The sequence below is a fragment of the Epinephelus fuscoguttatus genome, linkage group LG17 (assembly GCF_011397635.1).
Source record: "Epinephelus fuscoguttatus linkage group LG17, E.fuscoguttatus.final_Chr_v1".
NCBI lineage: Eukaryota > Metazoa > Chordata > Actinopteri > Perciformes > Serranidae > Epinephelus > Epinephelus fuscoguttatus.
This window is the reverse complement of record NC_064768.1, coordinates 159070-185534: the sequence shown is the minus strand read 5'-3', so window position 1 is coordinate 185534 and position 26465 is coordinate 159070. Positions and strand designations below refer to the sequence as shown.

The window sequence follows — 26465 nt, the reverse complement described above, 5'->3', positions numbered from 1 at the left end:
AAAGTCTTTAAAAGTCTTAAATTTAACTCGCCTTAAGCTGTAGGAACCCTGAGTGAACAGTCCAGTTTCAAAAATAGAAAATCTATTTATGGTGACAGATGTTTTTAGTTGTGCAGGCCACCACAAATAAATGAATGTGTGGGAAACCCTGCTAGGCTTCTAGTATTTAAATAATAACACTGTTGCAGGGTTTATTTGCTTATTTCTAATAATATTTTAATGATAAATAATTTAAACAAGCTTTGGCTTGCCAGTATTTAAAAACACAATGGACCAGTCCTTCAGAGCCAGTCCCACGGATCCAGTCCCACAGAGCCAGCCCCGCAGAGTCAGCCTTTACAAAATATATTTTCCCACATTTACTGCACACTTTTAAGTGATTTATATGTGGCTGCAAATAAGTATTAAATAATAAGCATAATAAGTAGCTCGCATCCACATTGATAAAGGCAGAGCTTTATGTGGAAATGATTGTATGCCCAGTTTTCTGTTGTACATTTATTTAATAAATGAGGGCCACAGTTAGTGAACAGTTGACTGAATAAATAAATGGTTCAGGAACAAAAAAACAAAATCCTTGTTGGCTCCTAATGTCAAATATCTGCAGGAAATGTCAAGTGTCAGTGATGGGAGTATTTGGAAAAAAACAAACATCAGTGAATAAAAAAAAAGTATTTAAGATAGATAAGATACACCTTTATTGATCCCACAATTGAGAAATTCCAGTGTTACAGCAGTCAAGGCGAAAGAGTCAGATTAAAGATTTCAAAATTTAAAAAACGTAAAATGAACTAGGCATGCAAAAAGAGTACAAAAAATACAAGAAACAACAATAAATAATAATAATGAGCAGTGAATAAAAAGTGAGCAGTGGATTAAAGTGAACATATTTAGTGCAAAGTGAATATTGTATGTGCAAATAAACAACAACAACAACATGGGGGACAGTTATACTTATTATGGTGTCCATAAAGTGTCCATAGTGTCCCTAAAGTGTCCATGGTGCAGTTCACTGTGAGCAGTGCTGGTTATGTAGCCTGACAGCAGCAGGCAGGAAGGACCTGCGATAGCGTTCCTTCACACACTTTGGGTGAATCAGTCCATCGCTGAAGGAGCTCTCCAGAGCTTTTATCTCCTCCTGCAGAGGATGGGAGTCATTAGTCCTCAGAGATGACAGCTTGGCTGTCATCCTCTTTTCTCCCACCACCTGCACAGAGTCCAGAGAGCATCCCAGGACAGAGCTGGCCTTCTTGAACAGCTTGTCCATTCTCTTCCTATCTGCAGCCGAGATGCTGCTGCTCCAGCAGACCACTCCGTAAAAGATGGCTGATGCCACCACAGTGTCAAAGAAGGTCTTCAGCAGCGCCCCTTGCACTCCAAAAGACCTGAGCCACCTCAGCAGGTAGAGTCTGCTTTGGCCTTTCCTGTACAGTGCTGTTACGTGATCAGTCCAGTCCAGTTTATTGTTAAGATGAACACCCAGGTACTTATAAGATGTCACCATCTCAATGTCCTTTCCCTGGATGTTCACCGGTGTTGGGGGGAGGAGTCTGCGCCTGCGGAAATCCACTACCAGCTCTTTGGTTTTCAACGCGTTGATCTGAAGGTGGTTCCTCAGGCACCAGTCAACAGAGTCCTGGTTCAGTTCTCTGTACTCCCTGTCGTCCCCATCTGTGATGAGGCCAACTATGGCAGAGTCGTCAGAGAACTTCTGCAGATGACAGGTGGTGTGGTATGAAAAGTCTGCAGTGTAGAGGGTGAAGAGGAACAGTGCCAGCACCGTCCCCTGCGAGGCCCCCGTACTGCAGACAACCAAGTCCGATACACAATCTTGGGTCCTGACATACTGCGGCCGGTCCGTGAGGTAGTCCAGGATCCAGGATGTGAGGTGATTAGCCACCCCTACGTGCTCCAGTTTGTCCCTCAGAAGTGCAGGCTGTATGGTGTTGAAAGTGCTAGAGAAATCAAAGAACATGATTTTCACAGAGCTTCCAGGCTTCTCCAGGTGAGAAAGAGCTCTATGCAGGAGGAAGATGATGGCGTCGTCCACCCCAGTGCCAGGCTGGTAGGCAAACTGCAGCGGTTCCATTGAAGGGCCTACTGCAGGGCGGAGACGAGACAGGACCAGGCGCTCCAGAGTCTTCATGAGGTGCGATGTTAATGCCACCGGCCTGAAGCTGCTGAAGTCCTTGGGGTGCAGAGTCTTGGGCACAGGGACCACGCAGGATGTCTTCCACAGCTGTGGTACTCTCCCCAGTCTCAGGCTCAGGTTGAAGATGGTTTCAACTATCCTGCACAGTTGGTCTGCGCAGGACTTCAGGAGCCTGGAGCTGATGCCGTCTGGACCCGCAGCCTTCCTCGTCTTTATCCTCCTCAGCTGATCTCTCACCTGACAGGTAGTGAAGGACAAGTTGGAGCAGGGGGGCTGTGTGCTGGGGGGTGGGGGTGAGCAGTGCTCACCCCCACCCCCCAGCACACAGCGTCGAAGCAGTGTGCCAGGAGTGTAGGTGGGGGGGAAGGTGAAGGTGAGGAAGAGGGGGGTGGCAGCCATGATGTCTGGGCCAGGGGAGGGGCAGACTGATCAAATCTATTGAAGAACAGATTCAGATCATTCACCCACTGCTGGTCGCCTCTGGCCTTGGAGTCTGGTTGTTTGTGTCCTGAGATGGTTTTCAGACCTCTCCAGACTCCGCTGACATCGCTCTGCTGCAGCTGTTCCTCCATCTTCTTTTTATATCGTTCCTTTCCCCGCCTGATGTTTCTCCGTAGCTCCTTCTGCACGGCCTTCAGCTCCTCCTTGTTTCCAGAGTTAAAAGCTCTCCACTTCTCCTTCAGGAGAGCTTTTATATCTGGAGTAATCCAGGGTTTGGTGTTGGAGAAGCAGCGTACAGTCCTGGTGGGTACGGTGCTTTCCACACATAAGTTAATATAATCCGTAATGCATGATGTCATACTGTCAATGTCCTCCCCATAGGAATCGCTGAGTACCTCCCACACAGTAGCCTCGAAGCAGTCTTTCAGGGCCTCCTTGGCCTCCTCAGACCATCTTTTCACAGTGCGGGTGGTTGCTGGTTCGCGGGTGGTTGCTGGTTCTCTCTGCACCAGAGGTCTGTAGACAGGCAGAAGATGAACCAGGTTGTGATCAGCTTTTCCCAGTGGGATGAGTGGTATGCCTCCTTGGTGTTGGCATAAAATAAATCCAGTGTTTTATTGTCTCTGGTGTGGCAGGAAACATACTGGGTGAAGGTGGGCAGGGTGGTGGATGGACAGGTGTGGTTGAAGTCCCCAGAGATCAGAAGGAGGGCCTGAGTGTGCTGTGTTTGCAGCCTATTCGTAACAGAATGGAGAATGTCACAAGCAGAATCAGCCTTTGCAGACAGGGGGGACATACACTGCTACCATAATGACATGAGAAAACTCCCTGAGTAGATAATATGGTCTCATGCCAACAGCCAGCAGCTCAATGTCCCTGCAGCAATGCTGTTCCTTGATAGTGATGTGCCCAGAGTTACGTCATTTATCATTCACAAACACAGCCAGCCCCCCTCCTTTCCTCTTACCGCTGTCCGCTGTCCTGTAGTATCTGATGAGCTGGAATCCGTCCAGCGCGGCGATCGTGTTCGGTACTTCCGCGTTCAGCCATGTCTCGGTAAACACCAGCACGCTGCTCTGCCGGTACTCCCTCTGATGGCGAGTCAGCGCCGACAGCTCGTCCATCTTGTTGGGGAGCGATCTTACGTTCCCCATGACGACGGACGGGAGGACGGCTTTGTACCGTCTCCTCTGGTGTCGGCGCTGCACTCCGGCGCGACATCCCCGTTTCCTTCTTCGCAGCTCGCGAGGAATATATTCAATTTTATTTATAAAGCCCAATATCACAAATCACAATTTGCCTCACAGGGCTTTACAGCATACGACATCCCTCTGTCCTTAAGACCCTCACAGCGGATAAGGAAAAACTCCCCAAAAAACCCCTTTAACGGGGAAAAAAAAACGGTAGAAACCTCAGGAAGAGCAACTGAGGAGGGATCCCTCTTCCAGGACGGACAGACGTGCAATAGATGTCGTACAGAACAGATCAGCATAATAAATTAACAGTAATCCATATGACACAATGAGACAGAGAGAGAGAGAGATGCAGGTAATGACAGTAGCTTACAACAACATTAATGAAAGTAATAATATTATAGTTATAGTTCTGGTTACTGCGGTACAATATGTTGAAAGTATGTATTAATACCTGGCAGTATACATATGTGACAATAATCATATGTGTATAATAACACATGTATGAAGTATGACTAATGACTAATGATGGCAGCAGCAGCAGGAGGCATCTGGCGGGACCACGGCAGCAGCACAACCACACACGTCACGCTGTCCAGGCACCGCTGCGGTATGAGTTAATCTGAGAGACAGTGGAGCACAAAGGCTCCGAAGAAGAAGCCGAGTTAGTGACATCCAGAATGGCCGGGTTAGCTAAATGCAGTAATAGGATACGAGAGAGAGAGAGAGAAGGAGAGAAGGGGCCCAGTGTATTATAGAGGGGTCCTCCAGCAGACTAGGCCTAAGTCAGCCTAACTAAGGGCTGGTACAGGGCAAGCCTGAGCCAGCCCTAACTATAAGCTTTATCAAAGAGGAAAGTCTTAAGTCTAGTCTTAAATGTGGAGACGGTGTCTGCCTCCCGGACCGTAACAGGAAGATGATTCCACAGGAGAGGAGCCTGATAGCTAAAGGCTCTGGCTCCTGATCTACTTTTGGAGACTTTAGGGACCACGAGTAACCCTGCGTTCTCAGAGCACAGTGTTCTGGTGGGATAATATGGCACTATGAGCTCTCTAAGATATGACGGAGCTTGACCATTTAGAGCTTTATAAGTTAACAGTAGGATTTTAAATTCAATTCTGGATTTTACAGGGAGCCAGTGCAGAGAAGCTAAAACAGGAGAGATATGATCGCGTTTCTTAGTTCCTGTTAGTACACGTGCTGCTGCATTCTGAATTAGCTGGAGAGTTTTTAAGGACTTACTAGAGCTACCTGATAATAGAGAGTTACAGTAATCCAGCCTTGAGGTAACAAAAGCGTGGACCAATTTTTCTGCATCTTTTCGGGTCAGGATAGGCCTAATTTTCGCAATATTACGCAGATGAAAAAATGCAGTCCGTGAGGTGTGCTTTAAATGAGAATTGAAAGACAAATCTTGATCAAATATTACTCCGAGGTTTCTTATGGTAGTGGCAGAGGCCAGAGCAATGCCATCTAGAGAAACTATGTCATCAGATAAAGAGTCTCTGAGTTTGGGGCCAAGAACAATAACTTCAGTTTTGTCTGAATTTAACATCAGGAAATTGGTGCTCATCCAAGTTTTTATGTCTTTAAGGCAATTATGGAGTTTAGTTAATTGATTGCTTTCTTCTGGCTTCATTGATAAATACAACTGAGTATCATCCGCATAACAATGGAAATTTATAGAGTGATTTCTAATGATGTTACCTAAAGGCAGCATATATAGAGTAAACAGGATTGGTCCGAGCACAGAACCTTGCGGAACTCCAAAACAAACTTTAGTACGTAAGGATGGTTCATTGCGAACGTCAACAAATTGAAAACGATCAGATAAATAAGATTTAAACCAGCTCAGTGCTGAACCTTTTAAGCCAATTAAGTGATCCAGTGTCTGCAGTAGAATTTGATGGTCAATTGTGTCAAACGCCGCACTAAGATCTAATAAAACAAGTACAGAGACGACTCCTTTGTCTGAAGCAATCAGAAGGTCATTTGTAATTTTAACTAGAGCTGTCTCAGTGCTATGATGCACTCTAAATCCTGACTGAAATTCCTCAAATAAATTATTATCCTGGAGAAAATCACACAGCTGGTCTGACTACTTTCTCAAGGATCTTTGACATAAAGGGAAGATTAGATATTGGTCTATAATTGGCTAACACCTCTGGATCCAGGGTGGGCTTTTTAGTAGAGGTTTAATTACAGCTATCTTAAAAGACTGTGGTACATAGCCTGTTAATAAGGATATATTGATCATATCTAATATATGAGTGTTAACTAAAGGAAAGACTCTTAAGTAGCCTAGTTGGGATGGGGGTCTAAGAGACACGTTGATGATTTGGATGAAGAAATCACTGCAGTCAATTCTTGAAGAGAAATTGGGGAGAAGCAATCTAAATATATATTAGATTTTACAGCTGTGTTTGAGGTTAGATAGGTACTATCTGAGGGCAGGAGGTCATGAATTTTGCCTCTAATAGTTAGAATTTTGTCATTAAAAAAGCTCATAAAATCATTACTGCTAAGGGCTAAAGGAATACAAGGCTCAATAGAGCTTTGACTCTCAGTCAGCCTGGCTACAGTGCTGAAAAGAAACCTGGGGTTGTTCTTATTGTCTTCTATTAGAGCTGAGTAATAGTTTGCTCTGGCATTGCGGAGGCCCCTCTTATAAGTTTTGAGACTGTCTGTCCAGATTAAACGAGATTATTCCAGTTTGGTTAATCGCCAATTCCTTTCAAATTTTCGCGATATTTGTTTTAACTTATGGGTTTGAGAGTTATACCAAGGAGCGAACTTTCTTTGCTTTTTTAACTTCTTTTTAAGAGGAGCTACAGAGTCGAGCGTTGTTCGTAGCGAGCCTACAGTGCTATCAACAAAATGATCAATTCGGGAGAGGTTAAAGTCGGCACGGGAAACCTCTGTTACTGAAGGTATTGGTATTGAATTTAACGACGAAGTAATCTTTTCCTTAAGTTTTGCGACAGCACTATCTGATAAACATCTAGTATAGTAACTGTTGCTGAGTGGCGTGTAATCGAGTAAAAAGAAATCAAAAGTAATCAGTTAATGATCCGATAGCGAGGGATTCTGTGGAAAGACTTTTAGGTTATCAATTTCAATTCCATACGTCAGAACTAGATCGAGGGTATGGTTAAAACAATGAGTAGGTTCATGTACACCCTGACTGAAGCCAATGGAGTCAAATAATGAGATAAACGCTGAACACAGGGAGTAATTATCAACGTCGACATGAATGTTAAAATCGCCTACAATAATAACTTTATCTGATTTAAGAACTAAACTGGATAAAAATTCTGAGAATTCAGATAAAAATTCAGAATACAGGCCAGGAGCACGGTACACTATAACAAATAAAAGTGGCTGCGAGGTTTTCCAGGTCAGATGTAAAAGACGAGGCTTTTTTCTGATTAACAGGCTAGAGTTAAAAATGGCTGCAACTCCCCCTCCTCGGCCGCTGCCTCGAGGAATGTGGGTATTATTTTGACTGGGAGGAGTGGACTCATTTAGACTGACATATTCATCTTGACACAGCCAGGTTTCAGTGAGACTGAGTAAATCAATATGATTATCTGATATTAATTCGTTTACTAACACTGCTTTAGACGATAGAGACCTGATATTTAACAGTCCGCATTTAATTCTCCTGTTTTGTCTTTCTGTCACAGAAGAGGTTTTAATTTTTATGAGGTTGTTATGCACAACTCCTCTTTGTTTAATTTTAGATTTAGATAATTTAGGCGGTCGGGGGACAGACACCGTTTGTATAAAGCTATTAAAACTATGGCTGGGTAACTGAACTAGAAGCTCAGAGAGGCGTTTAGGACATCTTTTCTTATGTACATTTCATAATTTGTCTCTTTCAGTCCAGAGGGATGGACCTGGTGGAGATCTTGTCCTTCTTATTCCAGCTCAGTTTTTCTACTCTTGGCAGAGTAAGTGTGCAGCAGTTTGCTTCTGTGTGATCCTCAAAGCGGTGTGTGTGTGTGTGTGTGTGTGTGTGTGTGTGTGTGTGTGTGTGTGTGTGTGTGTGTGTGTGTGTGTGTGTGTGTGTGTGTGTGCTGAAAAGCAACATGATAATGTTGGCGGTCTGAGGCCGGGCCAGAGCAAGATGCTTTAAACATTCAGGGCTCAACCCAAACTTGGGCATCCATGTGGGATTGGTTCAGATTCACAGCAGCTGTATGCATCATTTTTTAAGCCATTTGGAATAAGAGAATGCCTAAAAATATTGATATCATTTGGTAAATACAGGAGAGTTGCCAAGGATGAAATGAATCATCCTGGCAAAACATACATCCTATTTGTATCTGTGTCTCTCTTTATTTTCTCCAGCTTTCTCCATCATTCTGAAACCATTTCATGCTTCTTGCAGTTGGTCAGCGCGGTGCGGATGGTCACATGTTGTTACAAAATCTTGGAGCTGCATGGTTCGGTATTTAGACCCTTCACGCACAGTTACCCATGCTGCAGTTGCACAATATTGCTGTCCATACTGTGCTGACCCCAAGAAGCATGGAGCAGGTTTAACACATCAAATGTTGAGGATGACTAATTTTCACTCTTAGCAAAAAAAAAAAAAAAATTTAGAGTCATAAACTGATGTTACTATTTTTAAGATACATAACAAAGGTAGGGTAGGGATTTGGAATAAACAGCATTACTAATCCTGAAACTGTACTGGAGTAAAGTTCACAGAATGACCCACCCATTCTAGCTCAACCCTTGATCTGAGGTTTTACAAATTCTAGTTTAGTTTGAGTTTCTTTATTGATCATGTGTTGCCTGTGTGCCTCAGGATTACTCAGTGGAGGGCATGAGCGAGTCATTACTCACCTTCCTGCAGCATCTGCGGGAGTTTGGACTTGTCTTCCAGAGGAAGGTGAGACTGAGAAGGAGAGGAAAGATCGACTAACACTTACGATACTGTCAGTACCACTTCATTACTGTCAGAAGAAACTGTGATGATCTTCATGGGGACGCTGGGTCACTGCAGTGACAACACAGTGATACACGTGAAGCTGCATTGCAACTAGAAAATGAGTCAACAGATACACTCAACTGAAATAAAAAGGAACAGATGGTTTATGTGATTATATGTAACTGATGTTCAGCTGTAGTGCATGTTCAAAAGTGAAAGTCAGATAGATTGGGTATTGTATTCAGGTATGTTATAGCAATAACAGCTTGTACATCGGCAGCAACTAATAATGGCAGTTACCGACAGCTCAATCGGACCTTAAGGGAATATTTAAAAGTGATTATTTGTATATCAGTTATTTACCCAATGTAACACTGAGGTCATGAAGTAAACTTTGTTTTTATTGCATGCCCCCCCCCCCACCCCCACCCCCCCACCCCCAAAAAAAAAGTTTAGAATACATGTATGAAACTGAACTAAACAATGAAATTGTTGAGTAAAATTAGTTTGGATATCCTGCATGTAATTATAAGTATTCTGAAACCTTAGATTTCTGTCATTTTTGTCTATTTTCTGTCTATCATTTCATCAGAGGAAGTCAAGACGCTACTACCCCACCAGATTAGCCATCACTCTGGCTGCAGGAGTTACTACCAGCTCTTCACCCTCCTCCTCCTCCTCCTCCTCCTCCAATTTGACTTCCACCACTGGTACTGGAGACGCAGGCTTTATTGTGGTAGAGACCAATTATCGTATCTACGCCTACACAAGTATGTCTGAACCGGGAAGCTTTCTGTGCTGCATGTAAACACTAATAAATACATTCTATCAAACGTTTAAGTCCCTGTTCATATTGGAGTATTTGTGAGAGGACTGGGAGACTCTTGTACATGGGGTTATAGCAACACTAGCTGGCTGTGGTTCTGAGTAAGTTGAGTGAACTGTGAACTGCATTAGGGTTAAATCATTAACACCAGTGTCTACCATACAGACGACCCAGGTACACTTCCAGTAGCAAGACATCAAGGAAGAGTTCAACATTTATTCATTGTCTCTTAATGCATTTGGTCATATTCTCTTGTTAAAATGCTTCACATCACAGCAAAAAAGATGCATAACTTGGGGGTTCCTTACAGAACCTGTACTGACTTGATTGTGTGTCTCTCCCAGACTCTGAACTTCAGATTGCGCTGGTGGCTCTCTTCAGTGAAATGCTCTATCGCTTCCCGAATGTAGTGGTGGCTCAAGTAACAAGGGAGTCAGTGCAACAAGCCATCGCTAACGGCATCACAGCACAACAGGTACTCAACAACTGCACACACTGTACTACTACAGGACAAGGTCAGGGTTTTTCACTTATATAATTAACAATGCAAAAATATGAGAAATATTAATAGAGAAAAATATATGCTACCACAACAGTGCCCTGTTGCCCCACACATACCCAGATATTATCCTAACTCACTTTTGTTGTGTTGTGACTTTAACAAATTCAGGAAGTGTGTATTAAATAAAATAAAAAAGAAACTTCGTCTTTGACATGTGTATATGCACATTATGTAATATGTAACTTTTCACCTTAAAGGACCAGCTCACCCCACCCCAAAATCAAAAATCCATATTTTATGACGAAAAAATCAAACATAAAAATCATTTAAAAACATTAAAACTGAGCATTTTCAACAACAATTAAACACTATGCATTAAATCAATTTCACTCCTTAAAAAGACAGTTAACCCAAAAATCAAAACTCCATATTTTACCTCTTACCTGTAGTGCTAAGTATCACCTTAGATTGTTTTGGTGTGAGTTGTCAAGTTTTCAGCCACTGAGATGTTTGTCCTGTCTCCAATGTAATGGAACTAGATGGCATTCGGCTTGTAGTGCTCAGAGTGCCAAAAAATACATTTGAAAACCTTTCTTTTTCCAGAAGTCATGACCTGGATACTTAAGATAATCCACAGACCTTGTTGTTAGCAGTTTCATGTAGGAACTATTTTCGTTTTTCCTAACTATACCTGCCAGCTATTTCACTATGCAGAAGGAAACATGCATCTACTGCAAGCTCACAAATCCTGCAAATCTTGTCATCCAATTCATAGTGGTTTTGTGCTGAGTCCTTTTTCATGCCTTTTTGTCTACACCACACAACAACACACAGAGGTCAATGAGTCCCCTTTCTCTAAAGTCTAACCAGATAAATAATCAAAGGCAGTGTCCAGTGATGAGCAGAATTCTACAGTATATGTGACACATGAAATGACCATTTGTATATCAATTACTCACCCTGTGTTACATTGAATTTGTGAAGAAAGCAATTGTTTTTTCCCACATGCCTCTGGTTAATGAAGAATCCAAAAATGAAGAAAATTCTTGGTGAATTGAAGTCATATACAACCACATTTCACAATGCAAATATATTTCAAAACACACATTGACAAGCCATCACACACAACTGGGCCCTATTTCAGAAAGCAGGCTCAACAAACTCTGAGCCTAATCCTGATCTCCGGGTTGACTGAGCCTGAGCTGGGAAACTCTGAGTATGTTCAGCCTGAGGAAAGCGCGTTCACGGTGAGCAGCAAAAACCATAATCAGTAGAGTGCAGATAACGTGATTTTCAATGGCAGAAAGCAGAAAACTTGTTTCATCCCAGCTGAGTCAGAGATTTTACTGACCGTGAATGAAAACATGAGAAACAAATCTAATGTAGCAGCTGCAGCTAAACAGCATGAGGTGTGATGGGAAAAGATTGCAGAGTGTGTTAATAGGTAATGTGAAGTGATGTTATGTAATGTGATGGGTTAATGTGTCTAATATACAGAAAATATATCAACATTTTTACATCTTAACAGTGTTCATATATTTTAATATAATTTGCTATATCCTCTTATTCAGCTGTAATCTGATGGAGCCCAAATGCACTAGGCAGCAACTCAAAATCAAACACAAAGATATTGTACAGACTAGTAAACATTTTGTTTATACTTACTTAATTCTGTCAATATTAGGCTGAGGTTAATTGAATTGTTGAATTGCTGTTAAATGACTTCTGGTTCACTTAATCTCCTTTATTCTCGGATGGAGCTATGATGGGATGTTGAGTCCCATAAATGAGCCAATTACACTGCGGAATCTTTGAACATATGAAAAGTATTCATAAATCATTGCATCATGTATCCACGTAGATTAATTTCTTGACAAACCTGCAGTTCTGTGGAATTCCTCTTTTTTTTAAAGATTATTTCTTGGGCTTTTGTTGTATTTAATGGCAAAACAGCATAATGTTAAGGGGGTGGGAAAGATGCATGGGAGGCTGCAGGCTGGGTTTGAACCTGTGGCTGCCTTATCAAGGACTGAGCGTCAGATCACGGTGCGTTCGCTACATCCACTAAGCCGCCGATGCACCACGCATTATTTTGATAATCGTTTTGATTTATGCCCAGGGAAAACTATGAAAAACGGGCAAATGTCTTTTCAGAGCCAGAGTCACCTTTCTTACAGCCTGACAAACCGCTGTCTTGCTGATGTGTTCAGTGTCTCTGATGTTGTAAAGAAAACTGCCGCTGCTGAAGAATCAAAGGGCAATGCATGCACTTTGCTCCAATGATAATGTAAATCCACGATGTGTAATATTTGATATATGTGGGTGGAACAGATTGTTAGATAAATGATAGCGTGTGAGGTCAAACAGTATCTGTCATATAGTCACTCCTCTGGGGAGACATCCAAACTGGGTCTAATCACCTTCTCCTTAGCAACAGCTTCTGAATTAATTGTGCCTCAACGTCCATGACTTCATTCACAAAAGGACATGTTTTTACTTTCTGCTACATGCTCAGCCTCAGGCTTAGATGAAGCAAACCTGCGAGCTAGCAGCTTTGTGAAACGGAAAACTCAGAGTTTCCCTCATCTCAGGCTCAACATACTCAGAGTTCTCACTAATCCTGCCTTCTGAAATAGGGCCCTGGTGCAGTATAATCCAAGTCTCATACAGTGGTGGAAAAAAGTTTTCGGACACCCTTAAAATTTTACACAATCTCAAATATTATCATGAAATATTTGTGGAAATATTTTTGTGTTTAAAAAGGTGTGGCTGCATTAGACAGATACAAACAAATACAAATTATTTTTTTTTTGTTTATTGTGTACAAGAAAATCTAACAAAACTAAATTCTTGACAGTTTCAATATGTCAGTTCTCAACATTGTCAGTATCAAAGTCAACAAATAACAGAGAATGTGTTCAAAACTGAACAAAAAATAAATAAACCATCACATCATCAAATTAATATTTAGTAGTCCTGCCATTGGCACATAGTAGAGCTCTAATCCTGGCTGGCATGTTCCCCACAAGCCTTTCACACTGTTGAGGGGTAATCTTGTCCCATTCTTCTTGAATTACTGCTTTTAATTCTTCTAAATTCTTTGGTTTATGCTTTGAAACAGACCTTTTGATAATCCACCACAGATTTTCAATGGGGCTCATGTGCGGGGATTGAGCTGGCCACTCTAAGACCTGGATACTGTGCTCCTGCAGCCAAGTTCTACTGGCCTTGGACGTGTGGCAAGGGGCATTATCTTGTTGAAACATCCAGTTTTTACCTCGACGGAACAGTGCACGCGCAGAAGGGAGCATGTGGGTTTCGAGAATGGTACAATACTTGGTAGAGTTCAATGTGCCATCACAGACAGTGAGATGACCAACACCAGCAGCACTCATGCATCCCCAAACCATGATACTGCCTCCACCATGCTTGACAGTAGGTACTGTACATGCTGGAGATAAAGCTTTGCCTGGCCTTCTGCGTACCCTCACATTAGTAGGAGGAAGATAAAGCTGGAAACTGGACTCATCTGACCACAAAATCTTCTTCCAATGGCTGTCCAGTTCTTGTGTGCCTGGGCCCAACGACGCCGGGCTAACCTCTGTCTCTCATTGATCAGGGGCTTCTTGATAGCCTTGTAGGACCTTAAGCCATGATCTAAAAGTCGGCCACGTACATTGCGGGTGGAACACTGGACACCAGTTTGGTTTGACCACTGCTGCTGAAGCTCCTGTGATGTCATTCGGCGGTTTTGCCTGCACATGTGGATCAGGATGCGGTCATTTCTTGCTGAAGAAACCCTTGGACGCCCAGATCTTGGTTTGTCTTCCAAGCTGTTGGTTCGTCTGTATTTCTGCAGAGTGTATCCAACTGCTGAAGGACTGCATCTGCACTTCCTGGCTATCTGGCGGCAGCTGTACCCTTCCTGGCTGAGAATCTTCATCTTCAGGCGTGTTTCCTGCATTAGGTTCCTTGTTTTAGCCATTTTTGTGTCTGAAGAACTTTCAAATGTGCTGGCTTTATATAGACACGAAGCTTGGCAACAAAAATTGTGTTTTTTAATAAAAAAGAACGACCTTCATCACTGGTACCAAAATGACCCACTACTCAAAATTTCTTATGTATTTTTATGGAACCAATCAATTTTAAGTTTTTAATGGCTTTTTTAGGATTTATTTAGTATTTTGGCTGTGACTGTACTAAAAGAAATTGCACTTGAAGACCTAAGAGTGATTCTTAATGCAATATTTCACAAATGCATGGGGTGTCCGAAAACTTGTTTCCACCACTGTATGTCCAGTTGTGCTACTCAAATAGACAGCCATTTCAAGCGGGCAACTGAACAGAAAGTAAAACTTGTCTATGTTTTGGTGAATCTGAACAAACCTTAAAAATACCAAAGTCACACAGTAACACAAACAAACTTACTGAAGCGGTGGTAGACCAGCAGCTGGCGTGTTCAGTGAGGTAAAATTACTGTTTTTGCCAATCGAGTCTGGCTTTAAAAAAAGCAAAAATCAAACTTCACTTTCTGTTCAGTTCCCCATCAGAAAGGGCTGTCTGTTTGACTTCAATTCATCAAGAATTTTTTCCATTTTTGTGTTCTCCATTCACCATGGAGTCATGCGAGAAGAATGCAGTTTTCTTCACAAATTCAACAGAACACGGGGTGTGTAAACGATTTACCAAGGCTCATTTGGGGAGTGAAGTATTAAGATTTAACCAAAAACATTTTTAAAAAGTAGCTTAGCCCTTTTTTAAACTGTTGGTACCAATGCAGGTACTAGGAAAATACAGTGGCATGCAAATTTTGGGCACCCCTTTTCAAAATTTGGCTTTCTGTGAATAGTTAAGTAGAAAATGAACTGGCCTCAAAAAGGCATGAATTTAAAGATGAAACATTCTTGTCAACATTTTAAGGAAGATTGGTGTATTGTTTTTGTTTTGTTAGAGTGGGGAAAAAATGAAAGGAGCACCATGCAAAAGATTGGGCACCCCAAGACATTTTAGCTCTCAGACAACTCTTAACAGGGTCTCAGACCATAATTAACATGTTAGGACTATGGCTTGTTTACAGTCACTGTTAGCCCTTTTTGACTGCTAAAGACCTGCAGAAAGATTTATCACTCTGGAGTGGTGGTACACCGTTCTACTGTGCAGCGACACCTGTACAAATATGACCTTCATGAAAGAGTCATCAGAAGAAAACCTTTCCTGCATCCTCACCACACCACAAAGGAACATGTAAACAGGCCTGATGCTTTTTGAAAACAAGTCCCGTGGACTGATGGAGTCAAAATAGAACACTTTGGACATAATGAGCAATGGTATGTTTGGAGAAAAGGATGCAGAACTTCATGAAAAGGACACCTGAATTGTTAATCACAGGGATGGAGGGGCGTCGGTAGCGTAGTGTATAGTGCCGGCGACCCATGTACAGAGGCAGTGCCTCGCTGCAGCGGCCGCGGGTTCAATTCCGGCCTGCAGCCCTTTGCTGCGTGTCACTCCCCACTCTCTCTCTCCCCATTTCACACACTGTCCTGTCCAGTGGCATGGAAAACATTTCACAGATAGAGGGAAGAATGGATTCAATTAAATTCCAGTAAATTCTGTAAGCAAACACCACACCATCTGTAAAAAAAGATGAAGATGAAGAGAGGATGGCTTCTACAACAGGACAGTGATCCTAAACACACCTCAAAATCCACAATGGACTACCTCAAGAGATGCAAGCTGAAGGTTTTGCCATGGCCCTCACAGTCCCCCCTTAAACATAATAAAAAAATCTGTGGAGAGACCTCAAAAGAGCAGTGCATGAAGACCGCCCAAGAATCTCACAGAGCTTGGAGCCTTTTGCAGGAAGAATAAGCGAAAATCCCCCAAACAAGAATTGAAAGACTCTTAGCTGGATACAAAAAATGTTAAGTTTAGGGCAAGTATCACAGCCAAAGGGGTGCTACTGAGTGCTGACCATGCAGGGTGCCCAAACTTTTGCTTTAGGTTGTTTTTAGGGCTAGGTGATAAATCGATTTTATCGATTAATTCGAATTTGTAGTTTTGGTCGATTTGTTTTAATGAAAATCGAGTTTCTCTTTAAAATCTGCCACCGCCGCTCCCCGCTGGGCTCCCGTAGTTCAGAGTGGGCTCACCCCTCCCCCCCGCGCGCTTGATACACAAACAACATGGCAGCGAGCGGGGAAGAACTCGTTCTCAAGAAAGGGAATGAGTTCTTCAGCGCTTTTGTGTGCTCACCTGTGTCTGTGTGTGTGTGCGCGCCCATCAGGGCCGAACTCCGCCGTGCGTGACACAGAGCAGAGGAGGATTTTAGATGCGCACTGTGTAGGGACAGAAATGACATGCCGTTGTGTAAATAAGATAATTAAGTGTTACCAACGCCAAGCTGGCAGACCCCCAAACCGTAGTAAAGGGACCATTAGCTCCTTTAGCTTGTGTTAGCTCGTTGTGGCAACAACACATAAACAACAGGACTTCGTCTGCGTTGGAGAACGGCACTTTATTTTCAGCACTGCAGGGATGATGCACAGCCTCTCTCATCAGTGTCTGACTTTTACATAGAGGGAAATAACTCAAAAACAGCATGCAGAACTGTGTAGGCTTCTTCACTGTGGCTGCTCGATGTAAACAACATAGCACATGCCTCACTTTCTTCCTGGGGCGCATCCGTCTGACGTCACACACCACACCCGGCACACTAACATCTCATACCTCCTACATCAACTATACACATACACAGCTCCACACACACACACACACACACACACACAAGCCACACACATCAGGCTCAGCCTGTAACGTAAGGCTATTTAGTTTGTTTAATAAAAGGACAAGGTTTTGACCTGTTCTGTAGGAAAGGTAACCTTAATTGACTTCTGTTTTGATCCAATATAATGGTAGGGGAAACACTGCCGTATGATAAGAAAGGGGTCCGGTGGAAAGCGATCACAGATGCAGTCGCGATGTATATTGCAAGAGATATGGTGCCCATACAGTATATAGGCTACCGTGGAAAAGCCGAGGTTTATACACATGCTGAAAGTTTTGGACCCCAGGTATGTGTTACCAGGCCGCAAATATATATTTTTTTAAGTAGGAGGGGAAAAAATGATTTAAATCGTGAATCGGATTTGTTGTGGAAAAAATCAGGGAGATTTTTTTTTTTTTTAGGCCATATCGCCCAACCCTAGTCGTTTTCATTTGTTGTTGTTTTGAAACTGTAGAAGATTGTAATTAAAAAGTAATCTTGCTTAAAATATTGAAGAAATGTGTCATCTTTAACTTTGGAAATCAATTCATCTTCTACTTACTTTACTATTCGTTGTAAACGAAATTTTGACCAGGGGTGCCCAAACTTTTGTATGCCACTGTATGTGTTAACAGAAATTGCACACATTTTGCCTCATGTCTGTATATGTTATGGAAATTGTTTTTATCCAACAGTATGTGTAGATTGGATTTTATTTAAAAACATCCACCTGAGTATGTTAAATCTTCTTTCATCACTACCCTCCAGATTATCCACTTTCTCAGGACTAGGGCTCACCCTGTCATGCTCAAACAGGTACATCAAACCATTCTTTCTTCTCACACTTCATTCTAACAACAATAAGTGGTTGGCCTTTAATGGTTCTACACAGTGTATCTTCATCCTCCATCTCTGTGCCTCAGACCCCAGTGCTACCTCCAACCATAACAGATCAGATTAGACTGTGGGAGCTAGAGAGAGATCGACTGCAGTTCACAGAGGGTGAGTTTATCTGTGTGTGTGTGTGTGTGTGTGTGTGTATGCCAGGCAGTAGAGGTTTGTCTTGCTTCTGTTTTAATTTGCTGTAAATGCAAACTCAGCAGTTCCTCCATGTTTATGTGTTGTCATCGTGAATTCAGTATAATGTATAGTATTTCAGCACTAACTATAGGCATTACTATCACCACAACAACAGCCATGTCATACTTACCACTCTGCTGAATGTACACCTATCAGCCAAAACATTAAAACCACTGACAGGTGACGTGAACAACATTGATCATCTTGTTCCAATGCAATGTTCTGTTGGGAAACCTTGGGCTCTGACATTTATGTGGTGCCACCAGACACGCCCCACCAACCTAAACACTAGTGCAGACTAGGTACCCACAGGACCCAAAAGATCTGTTAAAGATAAGTACAACATCTGTTGCACATCTGTCCGTCCTGGAAGAGGGATCCCTCCTCAGTTGCTCTTCCTGAGGTTTCTACCATTTTTTTCCCCCGTTAAAGGTTTTTTTGGGGGGGAGTTTTTCCTTATCCACTGTGAGGGTCCTAAGGACAGAGGGATGTCGTATGCTGTAAAGCCCTGTGAGGCAAACTGTGATTTGTGATATTGGGCTTTATAAACAAAATTGATTGATTGATTGATTGATTGATTGATTGATTGATTGATCTGAAGCCAACGCGTTTGTGCCAGACACTGTAGGACACCCCCCAGATGTCCTGTGTTCATGCCTTGACAGGTCAGAGCCAAGTCTGGTCCAAGGAGGACCCTCTGTGGATCGGGGGTACCTCTGGTGTACCAGCATGTCCCTCAAATGTTTGATCAGATTGGGATCTGGATTATCAGCATCATTGCTATCGACAAGTGCCATTGCCATAAGGAGGTTTACTTGGTCTGCAACGGTGTTGGGATGGGTGGAACACATCAGGTAGCATTTACATGAATGCCAGGACCCAAGGTTTCCCAATGGAAAATTGCACTGTAACAAGATGATCGATGTTATTCAGTTTTGGCTGATCGATGTACATCCTCTTTTTAATTTAATTGTTTTCATTTACTAAATAATTGCAGTCAGTTAATTTTTTGATTGTATGTTTCACTTTAAAAGCCTGCAACTGGCTCAGTAGGCAAAATCCCTCCCTTTCCTGGTAGTTTTTATTGTGTAACATCTGCAGGAAGTTACGTTTTTTTGTCAGTAGGTCAGGAGTGATCAATAAACAGCATGCAGAGGCAACTGAAAGTATTTGGTGAATGAAAACTGTTTTTCTTACAAAGAGAAGCTGAGAGTATCACCTCTGACTGGTGACAGAAAGTGTCAGAGTGGTGACAGTGTTGTTAATAGAATTAATGCTATGGAAATGTACATTATACTGATTGTATCATGTGAGCCTGTAGGACAGTTAACAATCTCGATTCCAAGAAAGTTGAGACACTGTGTAAAACATTGTAAATTCACCAAGTCAATAGAGCTAAGCAGCAACTCTTACTGTATGAGATGTTGTACACAGTAATAGAGGGGCTCAGTATTGATGTTGTGCTGGCCTTTAACCTCATGTCTCACCGGTCTGTATGTTGTTGATGTCTCCTACAGGAGTGCTCTATAACCAGTTCCTCTCCCAGGCTGATTTTGAAGTGCTGCGAGACAGAGCCCAGGTTGGATTGTTTTTCCCTATTATGATGAATGAATAATATATGAGCACATAACCAATACTACTATGGATTTTATAATTAATTTAGATTTCTGAATAATTTATTTGTTTTCTAAATGATAATTTGTTTTCTGTCTCCGTATAGTCTGTTGTCAGAGATTACTATTGATTTACACCCTGTTAAAGGTCCAGTGTGTAGGATTCAGGGCATATATGAGCAGAAATTAGGTGTAATATAATATGTACATTTTCATATGTTTAACAGCTAAACAGTACATTAAAATCAGTGTTGGCAGTAACCCATTACAGTAATAAAATTACTTTTTCCAGTAATGTGTAGTGTAACTAATTATTGATAAAATTTCAGTTACCCAAAAACCAAACAACAAGATACTTTTGTTATCACATCAAGACTAATTTGAAATGCAACATCACATCAGCAGACTTACTTTGGTAATCATTGCACTGTGCAAGCACATCACAAAGAAGCAAGCTAATTTGGAGGGTGGAAGCGCTTCCCTTAGCAGCTGGAAATATTCCCATTACTTTGACTTTGTTGGGAGGAAAGATGACAAAAACACTGTTGCTGTAGACCGGCATCTTTCAGGCAGAGCCTTGGGAAAAATAGTCCCAGGCAACTGAAGACCCCCAGATAAAAAAAATATATACATATATATATATAAAAAAACTCTGCAAGCTACCTAGCCTTCACTACATTTACCGGTGATTACCCTGACATTCAGAGTCACGCATCTGAATTTTGGGGAAATGCGCAATTACTAATTTCTATGGGGTGTAACAGAAAATTAAAATAACAAGTAGCGTAACAATTTACTGTTGGCAGGGAGTAATAAGTAAAATAATTTTATTACTTTTGAAAAGTGTAACAAGTGATGAGTAGTATATTTTTAGAGTAACGAGCCCAACAATGATTAAAATATGTTTCTGAAATAGTCTGAGGTGAAAAATAGGCAATGCAGAATCTTGTTTGATATTTGATCAGCCCTGCAGAGTTTGACTGCAGGTCACTAATGGTGACGGACATGATTGACTGCATTGTTAGAGACTCCTTGGCTCAGATTGGTTGTTTTTGTTCAGGCGCATGGAATTCTTGCAAATGCCATTAGGAACAATACAAGGAGGAACCAGAGAAACAACCCCCCCCCCCCCCCCCCGGATTAAGTGTTTCGTGTACTTCTGCCAGGATATAGTGCTAGTGTCAGTAAATATGGCAGTTATTTTTATAGTAGTTTATAAGTTGTTTAAGTTATCAACTGTGGCTTGGAGAGAGAGATTTGGAGATTTTTTTTTCTCGTCTTCATTCTGTTTAAAGCCAGTATCTCTGCACAATTACAGCTAAAGATTAGGCTACACGAATATTTAAAGTATGATGCTATTTGTAGAATTAGATTTTAGTGGGGACTGCGTAGTAGTGATATGCGGTTCAACCCATAACCGCCCCTGGGCAGGTTCAGGTAAGCTTATGAGAAAAAATCATGAACATATTTTGTTTAGTTGGTCAAAAAGTGACAAAGCAGCATTCTGAGTAAGTTATTAATAACTTAGAGAAATAGTGTGTGTGCAATAGTCCACCTTCTCCTTTCCTCACTCTCTCGCCTCATTTGCAGACCAATAGAAGAGTTGAATGTGAAAATATGACATTGGGTACAGCTCTACCTGCTACCTGGGCCTCTGCTTCAAAAATGATCCACCCCTCCATCTCCTGACCTTTCCAACTTACTGCTGCTCTGTCACCATTTAATGACATAATCATTAACTGCTTGCAGTTCCATTAGTTCCTAGTAGTTAGATGACCTTTGTACCTCTTTGATGAATTCCATGTAAGTGAGGTGCTGACCTGTCTTTAATTGCCTGCTGTTGTTTAATAAAGTCGCTGTGATGCAGGGTCTGGGCTGTCTGGTGTGGCAGGACGTGGCTCACCGGGTGATGGTGGTGACACCACAGGGACACAGTGAGGTCAAGAGGTTCTGGAAACGACAGAAGTCTAACCCCTAACTGGAGGAAGAGAAATGAAGAGCAGTAGTATCACACCTGCTTGCTGTTCCTCCTGTGACAGGATTTTCTTTCAGCTACAGTTGTTCATCGCTGTGAGTGCTGTAAGACAGTGGAAATGAAATAATTTCTCTGTATATTTCATGAAATGTTGACTTTCATGTATCCTGAATTAAATACTGATAAGATGATGATACCCCTCTGCTCATTCTACTTTCATATTGAGTAGTTATGTTATTTTCAGAAAAGTCAATAATTAAATTGTGTCTGATGTACTGTAGATAAAGCAATGTCTAAAGATAGATGTGTGTAGATTTACATGGACCAGGATGCATGTGCAGGTGTGTGAGCATGTGAACATTCATTCGATTTGTGAGTAGAAAACATAAGATTGAGGTGCTAAAACTTGCAAAAAAGCTGAAGGGCAGAGGTGTATATGACACTTAGCATCTCACGAAGAGAAATGCTGTAATTGCACGACAAGCAAGTATCCTGAAGAGGGAAAAGCAAATTCAGGACACCTGGACAAGGAAATGCAAAGTTACGATAAGACAGAAGGGTACACCTGAACAGCCTTAAGTAATAGCTGTCAGGGGCATTACAGATCTAATATAAATCATGATGAATATCACGGTGAAATACGAGGTAAAATATTGTTTGTGAGTGATAAAGCTGATATAAGAGAATGTGTGAATACAGAGACTTCAAGCCTTTTGACTTTTGACCAAGTGATCCACTTCTACCGGAACATTAACATATGACCTGTGAATATTATTTGTTTATTTTATTATTATTTTTTTTTAATATTAAAATAATCCAAACAAGACAAATACCATGAAACTGCACAAAAACAAAACAAAACCACTCCAAAACAATACAACAATTAAAACAAGAGCACAACAAAACATCACAAACATACAAAACGTAACCAGAGACAAACAAATAAATAGAAAAATCTCATCATTCTTCTAGACTTGGCCTTAATGAATTCCATTTTTAATCATAATCATTCCTTGTTCCCTGTCTGTTAGCAATAATATCTTCCAACATAAAATAATGTTTTAAGAACGCAAGAAAAGTGGGAAGTGTCAGTCTTTCTTTTCCTTTGCTTTCAAAAATAAATCTCTTGCCTAACAAAATAACAGTGTTTACAATGCTAGGACATCTATTTCCCAGTTCACCAACTATTATTGTTTGAGGGCACATATTTAACATAATTGAGTGCAATGCCAGCCATTTCTTAATGTTTATTCAAAAGCTCACTACATGAGGACAAAACCAAAATAAATGCAAAATATCTTCAGCTTCAGATTTACAAAAACGACAATTTTCATCATCTTCCATATTCCAAATAAAAGAGTTTTTCTTGTAGGCAATATTTTGTACAAAATTTTCAACTGAAAATATTGTGATTTAGTGTCTAGAAGAGATTTATAAGTTAAATTATACACAAGTGCCCATGGCAACGGGGTATCGAATTTTAACCTCCCAGTACACTTGAAATTTAAGTGGTTTATCATTCAAATCATATGCCTGCAAGAAAAATGCATACATAAAAGAATTTATCATTTTTCTTTTAAGCCAAAAACATTTTTTATGAAAGGTTTACACAATTTCCTTCCCGCGTTTTTCATATTTCTCTTCCAGTCTGAAGGCACTGCAGCTACTAATTGGTGATATCTAAATTCTGAACAGAAAAATCCATAAGTTTCACAAAAAATTTTGTAAGAATAAATGTCACTGTTCAAATCAGTTATATTGTTTATAAAAATAATACCTTTTTGAACAAATTGTTCCCAAAAGATAGGTAATCTGTTAATTAATATACTAGAATTGAGCAATATCATTTGTTGTAAAATGGCGTCAACAGAATCTGGTGGGAAATACTGGAAATGCAACCATGCTTGTATCATGTCTATAAAAAAGGGTGATAAATTAGAGAGGATTTTTTTTGTATACATTGAAAATGGATTTTTGCAATCTGAACAAATGGAAGAAGTTTATACTTAAATACTGGAAGAGTGTTACAAGTAAGTTGTGAAGAGCTCCAATTGGGATTCCAATATATTTTCTGTGACCATGATGCTTTTAAAGACAGGTTTAATGCTTTAAGATTAATTAACTTTACTCCTCCTTCATTCAAGCCATTATATATATATATATATATATATATATTTACACCTGATTTTTTTTTTCTTGTTTATTATTCCACATAAAATTAAAGACTATTTGAGTATATCTTTTATAAAAAATTTCATCAGGCGATGGAAGAGATATTAACAAATAAGTAAACTGAGAGTTACACAATGAATTAACAAGGGTGACTTTACCAAATAAGGATAATGTTGATTTCCATGGACATAATGTCTTCTCCATTTTGTTAAGCTTTCTCTCAAAGTTTATTTTTAGAAGTTCATCATTTGTTTTGGAACATGAATACCAAGGACATCTATTGGTCCACCTGACCATGTATGTTTTGAATTGCAATAAAGTTTAAATGTGGAACCATGTAAAGAACCTAATCACAAAATAATACATTTATCATAATTTGGCTTCAGGCCAGGCAGAATCGCAAAATCATCCAACTCTTTTAGAAGGGCATTTAAATAATTTTCTTTAGGTGACAAACAAAAAATTGTATCATCAGCATATAATGAAATATTTGATTCTACTCCATGACAATCTAGACCTTTAATATTTATATTGTTTCTCATTTTTATCGCTAGTGTTTCTATTACCAACAAAAATAAATATGGAGATAGGGGGCAACCCTGTCTGACTCCCCTAGATAATGGAAAACTTTCTGACAAATAACCACTATTTATAATTTTACTTGGTGGATTATTATAGAGCACTTTAACCCAGTTTATCAAGGAGCTTCCAAAATTGAAGAATTCCAAAAATTCATAGATGTCCTCCCATTTCACAGTGTCAAAGGCCTTTTCAAAATCAGCCACAAAAATTAAAGCAGGTTTTTTTCTTTCTCATAAAATTAAATTATCTCCAAAAATGTCTTATCTCCAATGACTCTACCCTCCATAAATCCATTCTGGTCTTTATCAACAATATCATGAACAACTTCTTTAATTCTAGAGGCAATGCATTTAGATAGAATTCTTTTATCAAAGCACAATAATCCAATTTTTTTAATTTAACTGTATCTTTGTATTGACCATTTCCCTCTTGTTTTAAAAGAAGAGAGATCAAGCCCTACTGCTGGGTTCCAGTCACTCTACCAGTCTCAAGTGAGTAATTAAAGCATATTAACAAGGGATGTTTTATATAATCATAAATTATCTTATAAAATTCGATTGGAATCCCATCTAGACCTGGTGAGTTGCCTGATTTAAAAGAATTCATGTTTCATTCATGCTTTCATTCTCAGAGATCATACCATCACAATTTTGTTTCTGTGTTTCTGATAATTTTTTGTGATATAAAGCAGGGAAAAAGGAGTGGTAGAGATCTGGTGGTGGGCTGCTCTGTTCTTCTAGGGTGTAAATATTTTGAAAAAAGGATTTTCCATCTTCTAAGATTTCATCTGAAGATGATAACACTAAACCATTCTCAGTCACCAATCGAGTCATTTTTTCTTGTTTGATTTTGTTGCATAAGTTTCAAAAAATAGGCTGTGCATTTCTCACCCTTCTCCATCCATGTAGCTTTAGAACTATTTATAATGCCACTGACTTTTTTATGGTAAAGTCTCTCTAACTCTCTCTGTTCTGTCTTCATTTAAACTGTTTATTTCTTGTAGCAATTTATTTTCGTAATGCACACATAACTTATGTTTCCAAGAAGAATATTTTATGGAATGTCCCCTAAAAGAACATTTTGTGGTGGACACTAACTGGGAATGTCACCTCAGAATAGACAGCACAGGTGGAGGTGATTAGGTGATGTCAGCGTGGGCGGGGTGTGTTAAGTTTGCCCTGGCTGTTGTGGTGTAGAGTTTTGTTTGGAGTTGGAAGTCTGCCAGTAAAGAGAGACTCAGCTGCACTCCCGTCTACTCGTCTCCTTTTTATCAGCTTCTACATTGGTGACCCTGATGTTTGATTATGTCAGTGGAGGCGGTGCCCCCGTAGTTTTTGCGGCTACAGTCAAGTTGCCGGAGTTTTGGCAGCATGATCTGGACCCGTGGTTCCAACATATCGAGGCGCAGTTTAACCTCCAGGGAATCACAACGGACGGCACCAAGTATTATCACGTGGTCACAGCGTTAGACTCCTCCACAACCCCGCCGTGTGATGGGATTGCTGAGGGACCCACCGGCGGCCGGAAAATACGACGCTCTGAAGGCACAGCTCCTACGGTTGTTCCAGCAGAACGGGCTGGTCGCCTGTTGTCCCTCAGTGGCTTGGGAGACAGTAAGCCTACCGAACTGATGGAAAATATGCTAGCACTGCTTGGTTCTGGGGACGCTACGTTTCTGTTTATACAGCTGTTCTGCCCGCACTGCTCTGGCCAATTTGCCTCTGGTGTGCACAAAGGATTACCGGGGGTTGGCGGAGGAGGCCGACAGGATCCTGCTGGCGTCTCGACAATACAGTGTGCATGCCATGCTTCCACCGCAGCCTCAGCTCCTGCTGGGGGAGAGGGTGGCAGCTCCGGTGGCTGCTGTGTCTGATCGCCGGAGGGAGGATGGACTGTGTTATTCGCCGGTTTGGTGATAAAGCCAGATGTTGCATGCAGCCTTGCTCTTTTTCAAGCCAGGGAAACGCCTTGGCTGGTGCTCAGTAGTGGCTCTGAGCGCTGGCGCCATGGATAAGCTGCTGTTCATTAAAGACACTTTGTCGGGGAGGCACCTGCTGGTGGATTCGGGCGCCCAGTGGAGTGTCCTGCCAGCATCCACCATGGACGCTTTGGGTGGCGGACACGGCCCCCCTCCGGACGCCGCTAATGGGACTCCTATTTGCACCTTTTGCCCCAGGCTTGTGACTGTGTGTTTCAATGGATGTCAGTTTGGATGGGATTTTCTTAT

The 26465-nt window shown here is 41.1% G+C and overlaps 1 protein-coding gene across 4 annotated transcripts in view; it reads left to right on the top strand.

The window, feature by feature from the left end:
* Nucleotides 1–26084, top strand: part of gtf2h4 (general transcription factor IIH, polypeptide 4) — a 136011-nt gene extending 109927 nt beyond the window's left edge. For 2 of the 4 annotated variants that reach the window (XM_049601594.1, XM_049601593.1), the window contains exons 7-14: nucleotides 7671–7739; nucleotides 8603–8686; nucleotides 9318–9495; nucleotides 9896–10026; nucleotides 17585–17632; nucleotides 17740–17818; nucleotides 19414–19475; nucleotides 21377–26082. In XM_049601594.1, the coding sequence (XP_049457551.1) occupies nucleotides 7671–7739; nucleotides 8603–8686; nucleotides 9318–9495; nucleotides 9896–10026; nucleotides 17585–17632; nucleotides 17740–17818; nucleotides 19414–19475; nucleotides 21377–21487 (762 nt within the window). In that variant the 3' untranslated portion in view covers nucleotides 21488–26082. Of the gene's footprint in view, nucleotides 1–7670; nucleotides 7740–8602; nucleotides 8687–9317; nucleotides 9496–9895; nucleotides 10027–17584; nucleotides 17633–17739; nucleotides 17819–19413; nucleotides 19476–21376 lie in introns of all 4 variants that reach the window. The other 2 variants (XM_049601595.1, XM_049601596.1) reach the window with 2 other exon arrangements.
* The last annotated feature ends 381 nt before the right edge of the window (nucleotides 26085–26465 follow it).